The following is a 9,975-nucleotide window of genomic DNA, read 5'->3' on the forward strand; positions in this document are numbered from 1 at the left end:
CAAGGCAGGAGGTGCCAAAAACACCCCCCAACAGCCCACCCCCGCAAAAAAGTTTCAGTAAAATGTTCTCACTCTTAGAGGGGAAAACCTGTCCATGCCTGAAGCAGTTTGACCTGGGCGAAGCCCCTCTTTCCAGGGAGTGAACTGCAAATCTTAAGAAAAATTCCCCACCCCCATGGCCTGCTCCCTGGGGAGGGACAGAAGGTTCCTAAAACTGACAGTTTCGCCTTCATGATCTTTAAAAGAGCAGAAGTTGGCTGTGAGGCTGCAGTGCTGCCTTGACTGGGGTAGCGTGGTCTCTGCGGCTGGGGTCCAAGGAGAGCCACAATTGGCTCTGATGAGGAAGGAGCCTAGAAATGAAAGATTTCAAAGAGGGCTTCCGAACGCCATGGCTGAGACTGTGTCGTTTCTTGCAAGGTGAAACTTGGCAGTTCTACCTTGCAAGTAAAAACCCAAATTAATTTTTTTAAAAGAAATTAAGTCAGAAACAAGGTTTCAGAAAAACTGTGAGTGTTAGGCATAAACTGATTTTGGATGATCTTTAGGTGAGAAAGGGTGGAGTTACCATCAGAAACATGTTTTTATTTATGCTTTTCAAATCCCCACTGGTGTGCAATGTGTGTGCGTGTGCATGTGTGTATGTGTGTGTATGTGTGTTGGTTAGCATGAGAATATGCAGCATCTCGATTCTCTAATCACTCTTTTTCTCTTTCTACATCTTTTCTGTGCATAGTTCATATAGATGCCCTATAAATAAATATATAGGTCCATCCACACCTTTTCATTTTATTTGTAAATTGTTTGATATAAGCGGCAATGCGTAATGAAACCTGGTGAAGTTTAAAAGATTAGATTTTTTTTCATACTGACACTTCATAACACTGTTCATATGTCTCCGAGTGAGATTTATGAATATATGAGCAGTACTGCAAAATTATACCGCACCAGAGACTTCCTGCACCACAGGGGTGGCAGTCTAAAGTGACACAGCTTCAAGCATTTTTCACAGACAAGAAGCAAAATTTAACCCCCTTAAGGGGAAGTATGATTTCAACAGCTTGAAATGAGCTCATTTGTAGATGTTTTTTTTTCTCTCATCTTCCATAATTTTTTGGTGTTAAGATTAAAACAGATTGCACAGCCAACGTAAGGGCACATAAGCTGCCCAGAGTATAATTTGGCCCTTAAAGAGAAACTCTCCTTCATTGTCTTTATCCGAACACCCCAATAAGGTAAATGAAAGTAAACTTTGCCCTAAATTTTTAAGCCTCTCAGCCTGATTCTTGGAATTGTCCTTAGCAGAAGAAGACTGGATTTTTCAAAAGGTAAGTGGCAAGTAACTTCAATTAGTTCAGTGGAGAAGCCTCATCTTCCTGGGCACCCAAGACAATGGCATTAAGAAAGAAACAGTGACCTGAATCTCAACTGAGTAAAATTAACCAACAAAAAAGAAGAATTAGAAGAACAAACAGTGATCTGTACGAATTGATCGTACATGAGACGTGTGCAGTGGAGGAGTTCTGTTTTAGATTCCAAGTATAAACCGATCTCTTTTAGGCTCATCTGGTACCTTGTGATTCTGTGTTGATTAGTGTTCATGATCTCTAGACTCTCAAATTCTCTTTAACCATTTTGTTTCCTCTTGGAACAGAGTAGGGTGCTCAGATGTGGCCTGTTGCCCCTCTGCTCTATAAACACTCCATGATGTGTTGGCTGGAGAACTTTTGTCTCTTTTTTCAGCAATGGTACAACAGCTCCATGAATGTGATCTGCACCTGGTTGACCGACCGGATGGACTTACAGCTTCACATTTATCAGTTGAAAACACTAATTAGGATGGTAAAGGTAAAAGAAAAAAATAATTGTTTTCTTTGCAAATCGCTTACTGAAACACATTTCATTGGCAAGCTGCAGAACTTCGTTAACACAAAGAATATTAGTTTACATTTAAAACAAGACGATTTCTAGAACAGTACCTCATGCAAGAAAAACCTATGAAATCACTTTGGGATGCATGGTTAATTTATTACTCAGACAGCAAAGGAAAATTTAATAAAAAGGAATTTGATGTTTTATGTAGACTGGAAAAATACTTTATGTATTTGCTGTGTAAAAATACTGCAGGGGCCATCATACCCTTTGCATTAGACTTTCAAAAGCTGGCTTTTCATACCACTGTGCTAATCACAACAATTACCAATTTTATTTATGATTTAATTAAATAAAATTTTGCCACAATTGATTTAATAGAAATATTTACCTCCAGCTATTTCTAAATATGTCCTGTGATCATTATCAGGATGCAAATCAATATTGTTCTCGCAGTTAATTGAAGTAGTTTTTCTTACAATGCGTGTGTACAATCCAATGTAAAGGCTCACAAAGGTGAGATAACATACCCTGAAAGTAGCTTTTTTCCCTGTTCTTGTGTGTACGCCTTGGACTAATGATAATTATTTCAGCGTGAAATCTCAGTGGTTTACATGAAATAATAAGATCACAGAAGGGGGTAAATACGTTTTTGATCATTTCAGTTTCCATTTGATGCTTCACCATAGAGGGTTTTAAAACATTCGTATGCAAAAATCTCATTCAAAGCACAAAGTCTCTTTTAAAATATTTTAACAATAAAACGTAGCAGAATTTCTATTTTTTAACAGTTTGCCAAAAGCGCCCCCCCAACTCTTGCTATTCCCCACCTTCCCCCCACCACCCCATTTCTTAGTCTCTTTAGGATTAGCACCATTTCATTGAAGGTGCTCCTCTACCCCAGTGCTGACTTAAAACCAATTACTGTTCCGTTGAGTGTAATTAAGGAGAATTATTATCATCTGCATTTGATCTCACAAAGAGTCTGCCCAGGAAAGGTTACAGACAGCAGTGTATTGTGGTTCTTAAAAGAGAAATGTATGCACTTGGATTATGGACCCAGCCTATTTTTCATATATTTTTTTTTTATTTCAGTTCCTTAAAGCAAGCTCACTATCCATTATTATTTGACCACCCGAATTACAATTTCTGGTATAAATACTCTTTGGGGAATTTCTATTTCAACCATACTAAATAGACATGAAGAGAAGAGATTAATTTTAATATTTTAAAATACCTTCCCATTACTGATATCTTCAGGTCCATTTTGGTATTGTTGGAATTAGTAATATTTTATTAAGAAAGCAATATGTCGGAGAGGAGGTTTATTCTTAGCCTTCTGCCAAAAACACACAGACAGGAACCACAGGGAAGGGACACAAACGTCACTGCCAAAGGAACCCCTTCACTTTTGCCAAAAGTGGGCCCAGCTTAACTAGTGCCATAGCACAGAGAGATGAAGCAGAATTCACCACCCCTTTACAAAGTACATTACCCAGAGTCTCCTCCAAGGCAAACGTCCAAAGATAATTGGCTTTCTTTCCTGCCTCTGCATCCGCTCCGTTTATTCATCCATTCATTCATTTTTCAGCAAGCATTTGTTCATCCATCCAGCATGAGACAAATATTAGTTGAGCCCCTACTTGTATATTACAAGATGGAAGATTTAAAAATTACTAGATATGGTCCCTGCCCTTAGGCCATTAGGGTCTAGTTGGGGAGCACTCTGCTCTAGAATGTCAGTAAAGGGAGAATATTCAGTTGCTTTCTACCTTTCTTTTTCCTATCATATTCTAGCAACAATTATGTTATGCTTAGTGACAGCACAACTGACTGAAAAGTACAAAATAAATCAAGTTAATTTTCTGGATATCTAGTATATAACATACCTTGCATTTACTCAGCCTCCCATACTTCCCCCTCAAGGTGAAGATACAGTTCAGGTAGCTACCTAGCCTAAGAGAGTTTTATATCTTGATCCATAATCAGAACGATCTTTTCATTTAGTTTCAAAACCAAATTACTTATAAGAGGAAAAGAAAGTGCCGTGAAAAATTAGGCTGGGACAACAAGTATAAACTGGCCAAGGGGACATGCAGTCATCCTATCGATAGGCTTATATTATTGGACTTCATTGAGTTGAACTGCATTTGCTAGTTCACTTTGCAGTCATCACAATATATGACCTTCAAGAGGGAATGACATTGTGACTGGTGACACTATGACTGCATTAGATGGACTATGAAAAGCAGAAATCATGAAGCAGTGGCATTGAAGTCCATTAATATTCCCTCTCTTGCTCCCTTAGCAAGTTTCCCATATCAGTAGGAGAACAGAAAGCAGAATCAGTAGCTGAAATGATATGCAGTGTGATGAGAAGAGTTGTAGTTAGACAGAGACCTTTTTCAATAAATTTTTTTATGAAGCAGACAACAGCCAGATGCTTCTGGTCATGTTCAATTAACGCTAAAGGATTTCTAGAAAACAGTCCGTGAGATACCTAAGGAAATCCGAGAGAAATCGCCTGAAGGAACAAAGAAAGAATCTGTGGTACAGTAATACCAAACCATTGTTCTTGAAAAAGAGCCAAATTTCTTCCCTGAGACCATGAAGTTGTGAACAGAATAGATGCACTTCTTTCCCAAGGAGACAAGAAATGAGTCACATGCTTGCAACATATTGATGCGGCATTAGCGCTCCATCTTCACCATAATTGTTGCTGCGCCTAATAGGTTTCATATACCAACATACATATGTCTGTCTTGTGAATGAGACAGAGGGATATGCAGTTACAAGCCTCAAAAATACTAAAGACCAGACTGTAACAGAAATCATAAAATACCATATCACTTGATCCATTATTTATATGTTATAGCCTCTTACACTGCCTATCATAATATATTATAACAACTTAAGAGAAAGAACCAGACCCCCCCAAGAAAGAACCAAACAATTATGGATCATTTCCCTTTATGGAACTGAATAAACACAAGCTTATGTTCTTTGCTTTGTCTCATCTAATACAGTTTATCCTGTCACGATTTCTCATTTTCTGTCATTCAACAAATCTCAGTTTTCAGTACAAGTGAAATCTGAGCATGATGGCTCTTCATTTGACCACGCTTAAAGTGGGACACTTAGCTGAAGGCCAGTGTTTTCATACCCACACTTGCTTTTTGTCCTTTCCTTCCCCTTCATGGAAATGAGACCTCCCTTATCACTGCATCTTTTCCTTCCTTAGAAAACCTATAGGGATTTCCGATTGCAAGGAGTCCTGGACTCAACTTTAAACAGCAAGACGTATGAAACCATCCGGAACCGTCTTACTGTAGAGGAGGCCACAGCATCAGTGAGCGAGGGTGGGGGCCTGCAGGGGATCAGCATGAAGGACAGCGATGAGGAAGACGAAGAAGATGATTAGAATGCTCAGGCCTCACGTCCTCTAGGACAGAGTCCTGTAATCAGTGCATGTCCTTAGTCTGTTAGTTAACCCCATTAGGGAATTTTCTGTCAATTACCATGCCCATGAGATGTTTACCAATACAGTTGCCATTTTAGCTATGTGGTATCAAGATTAGCAAATGACCTTCAAATCCACCATTTCCTGACCCATGTCTATATGTTTACAAGCAATATGGAGCACCATTCTTTAAATACTGTTCATGGAGAATATATAGTCCAACTGCTAGGCGTGTCCCTGTTATCAGCAAAGTTAAATGATGCTTCATTAATGTACTGTGTATGCATTGACAGTAAATGGATGTGAGGGCGAGTATACCAAGTACTTTCACTTCTTTGTTTCATGTTTGTGGATGCCAGTTATTTAAATGACTACAATATAAATTAATTTAGTTAAGACACATAGACCTGCTTTGTTTTTTAAAAAATGAAAGGCAAGGCTGTGACAACCAACTTTTGTTTTTTTCTGTTTCCCTAAAGCTAAAAACTGAACCCCTGGTGTCCTTGTTAACCCACCCTTTCATTTATTTATCCATATAGTTAGCCAAAACAGGATGGCTCATACCAATGGATTGTTCCTCTCAATTGCCACAGCGAAGGTGATCCTATCATGACTTAACATCAAGCACAGTTCAGAGCAACTGTCTTCTATCCAAGTTTATCTTATTACATGTTATATTTTGCTTTTATGTTTCAATAACCGTGTATGTAAAAAAAAAAAAAAACCTGAATATTTAAATTACCACTCTAGACTATAAATGTGTTTATAACAAGATATGGATATTTCCTTCAGTAGATTGTAACCATAATTTAAATTATTTTGTTCCACACTGTTTTTTATATCTGTCATGTACATTGCATTTTGATCTGTAACTGCGGGACCCTGGGGTCCTTTGCAGAGCTATTTCTTTCCGTGTAAAGTAGTGGATCCATCTTGCTTTTGCCTTATATAAAGCCCACAGTTATGAAAGTGTGGGAAACTGTGGCTTCTCAATAAATAATTATTCAAATGTCCTAAGAATACACTTTTGAATCATTTTTCCTGTCTCCTTTGAAAGCCAGAACTGAAATGCACAAAGCAAGAAGAGATGGAAAAGAGGAGGAGAGAAGTAATTTCTTCACGTGTTCTCGGAGCTGTTGGAGTGGGTAGTTTTCTGATGCTTGTCTTGACAAGAGACAGCCTAAAATTTTGTGAATTCAGACTCCACTAATTCAGAATCTGTGGGCATTTGGACATGTTGGGCAGATTACGCTTGCATTATAGGATAAATAAGGGTTTGCTAAGCAAGAAAGTAGTGTAAACGAGAGAAATGTTTCTCCTGTACGAAGAGAAGGCCAACAAACTGTTTTTAAGCACCACTTTAACAGCAGTGTTTGCATTCAAACAAAGCGTGTGCCAATTATATATGATTCTTATATATTTGTTAAAGCATTTTACAAGATTCTCTAAGATATGGAACACTCTTCTCATTCCCCAGCCCTTGTCAGCAACATAGCCACCTAGGTTCAAAAGAAATCAAACATTTTGTAGCTGTATCTATTTTATCTGTTTCTGTCACTAAATCAGGGCAACCTTCCCTTGGGGCTGACTGAGGCTTTAGAGAAATGATTGCTTTTCCAATAGGACCAGGTGAATGCTCACCAGTTTTTCTCTACAAATCAACCCTTCTAAATAGTATGTCCCACCCTTGTTTAATCCTTGAGGTCTGTAGGTGTAAATCACCAGTACTTCCAGCCCTTAGGGGGATTGTAAGAATAACTCCCATTTATTGAGAAGTTATTCTATGCCAGGCATTTTGCATGTATTATCTCATTTAAATTTCATAACAACCTTAAGAGGAGAGGACTATGATTGTTCTCATGATAGATAAGAAATTGAAGTCAGAAAGGTTAAGGTAACTTGCCGATCACGTTATACAACTCCATATAGAAACATTAACCCAGATATACTAGCCTAGACTGGTGATACAAATGGTGGGGATAGATCATTCAAGTGTGAAAACATCTTTGCCCAATGGCACAAAGTTAAGTTAGTGTGGCAAAGCCAGAATTTAAAAAAATAATAATTGTATTAATTATGTTTTAAATTGCAAAGCTAAAGCATAGTTTCTGCAACAATTAAAAACCAAAAATGAGCAAAATAAAGAGGGGGCAACTGCCCAGTATACAGGAGTTAGAAAAAGGAAAAATAAATGCTTAGGAACCCTGGAGGAGAGCTGCTTGAATGAGTTAGATAACTAACCAAAAGACATGACCCAAAAGGCATAAAGAGAAGCAAGTCAGAAAATACTGTCTCCAAAAACCAAGGTTAAAAATAACCCTTCAAAAGGGGATTTCACGGCAGTCTTAAACTGAGGGTCCTGTTGAGCAGCATCCCCAGTATGGCTACCCTGGAGGGAGGGCTGTGGAGAAGAAAATGACATCAGAAGAGATCAGAGAGAAAGACTGACCAAGGTTAAGTCTCACGTTGTCTTTGCCACAATCTCAGAGCTGGGAAGGAGAGAGTTTTTGTATCTTGATCTTTATTTTCTATTTCTTTGGGACAGAACCTTAAGGTTTCTATTCTTCCCCTTTTTGTTATTTTTTTAATTAAAATACAACATACATTTAGAACAGTGCACAGATCCTGAGCATACAGCTCAGTGATTTATCACACAGAACATAGTCATGGAATAACCACCAGGTCAAAAAGTAGAACATAATGAGCACTCCAGACATACCCATGCCCAGGCCCCTTTCCCAATCTCTACCTCCTCCTTACTTGCCAGAGATAACCACCGCCTGATTTGAATTTAAACCCTTATGTAATTAGAATCACAGCATATACTTTTCGTGTCTGGCTTCTTATTGCTCTACATTAGAATGATGGTGTATCTGTGGTTCATTTCTTTTCTCTACTCTATAGTATTCCAATGAATGACTATACCACAAGTTTTATTCATCCATGCTAAAAAATTTTATTTTTTTAATTTTGGGCTACTATGAATAATGCTGCCATGAATCCTCACACATGTCTTCTGATGATTAGGTAAAGAAAGGTATGTTCATTTTTAGGAGACATTGTCAGTTTTCCATAGAGGCTCAACAAAGTTATACTCTCACCAGCAGAGTGTCAAAATCCCTGACAACACTAGATATTTCCAGTCTTTTTAATTTTTTTCATTCTGGTAAGTGGTGTAGTGGTTTATAATTGTAGTTCACTGATTGCAAAAATGGAACCAACTGCCTTTTAGCATATGTATTGGCAATTCGTGTAGTCTCTTGTGAAATGCATGTTTCTTGTCCCTTTCTAAAAAGAAGTTATAGAGTTCTTTCAGGACTGGTGGAGAAGAGGCCATAGGAAAAAGTGCCAGATAAATGGTGAGGTATAGAGATGTTGAGGGGAATGGTAACCTGATGGAAAAGCATGTACTGTAGTAACAATCACTCCACAATAGTTGAGTACATACTGATCAGGCACTGCTAGAAACACGCAGGCTCTCTCTAAGCCATTCTCTCGCATCGGCCAGCAGGTCCTTTCTAAAAGACAAGTATCATCTTGCCCTTCCTCCATTTAAAAGCATCCAATGGTTCCCCTTGCTCACAGAATGAAGCCCAAGGTTATTAAGGTGGCATACATGGCCATGTATGATCTGGTCTTCACCTAACCCTACAGCTTCCTCTGTTAACTCCACTTCTCTTGCTCTCTAAGTTTCAGCATCCGCTTCCTCCTGTGCACCATGGTTCTTCTCAGTTAGGGCCCTCCCTCTAAGCACCTCATTTCACCCTTCAAAATTTGACTTCCCCAGAGAAGAAATTTGACTTCCACAGAGAAGAAATTTCCAAATCCCATCTTCAAGTCAGCTTCCATTTCCCTGGTATATATCCTCATAACACTCTTTACTTCTCTTTCACAGTATTCGTTACACAATTCATGAATGGGTTATTTACATCATTACATGTTTCATGTAGCATGTCTTTAATTCAAGAGGATGTGGTCTGCACCAGCTTCTCCACTCTACCTTTACTGTATTTGCAAAATATATAATTAATAAACAAAGACCAAGAGTACAAAAATGTGGATGATCTGATTGATATTCTCTTAGAACCTTAGTCTAGATTATTTGAATCTTCAAAAGATTCATATAGATTAAATATTACAACATTCAGAAAAAGGTGAAGGAAACAGGCTTCCTGGAGGAGGCGGGCCTTGAAGAGCACATGGAGAGGACAGGAAAGGACACAGACCAAATCAGCAGTCAGCGAGGAGATGTGCCACTTGGCTGAAGTTGTTTTTTACTCTGATGAATTCCCAATGCACCTAGTAAACACTAAACAAATACATGTTGACTTAAGATATTAATGAATATACTCAGTGTGTTAGGGAAGCCTGGCTTCATGGACAGATTTATGTAGGGGGTTGGGAGAGATTAAAATGGGAAAGGTGGATTAAGGTTTCAAAGGACAACATTTAGTTTTGTTTTGTTTGCGTTCATGGGTCTGCATAACAGAGAACTATTCAGTATTTTTATTTTTTTTAATATTTAAAGAATTTTTTTAAGTTAAAAAAAATTAAATAGAGCAGAATTACATTAAACAAAAAGTTGAAGCCTCTTCCTTCCTCAACCCATTTCCCCAAAGTAGCCATTGCTAACAGATGGGCACACA

The 9,975-nt window shown here is 38.2% G+C and overlaps 1 protein-coding gene across 4 annotated transcripts in view; it reads left to right on the forward strand.

Annotated features, from left to right (window-relative positions):
* CADPS (calcium dependent secretion activator) overlaps positions 1-6,349 on the forward strand; it is a 456,128-nt gene extending 449,779 nt beyond the window's left edge. For 2 of the 4 annotated variants that reach the window (XM_025050751.1, XM_025050753.1), the window contains 2 exons: positions 1,741-1,845; positions 5,111-5,290. In XM_025050751.1, coding sequence (XP_024906519.1) covers positions 1,741-1,845; positions 5,111-5,290 — 285 coding nt within the window. Of the gene's footprint in view, positions 1-1,740; positions 1,846-5,110 lie in introns of all 4 variants that reach the window. The other 2 variants (XM_025050754.1, XM_025050752.1) reach the window with 2 other exon arrangements.
* The last annotated feature ends 3,626 nt before the right edge of the window (positions 6,350-9,975 follow it).

The sequence above is a fragment of the Pteropus alecto genome, unplaced genomic scaffold (genome assembly GCF_000325575.1).
Source record: "Pteropus alecto unplaced genomic scaffold, ASM32557v1 scaffold75, whole genome shotgun sequence".
Taxonomy (NCBI): domain Eukaryota; kingdom Metazoa; phylum Chordata; class Mammalia; order Chiroptera; family Pteropodidae; genus Pteropus; species Pteropus alecto.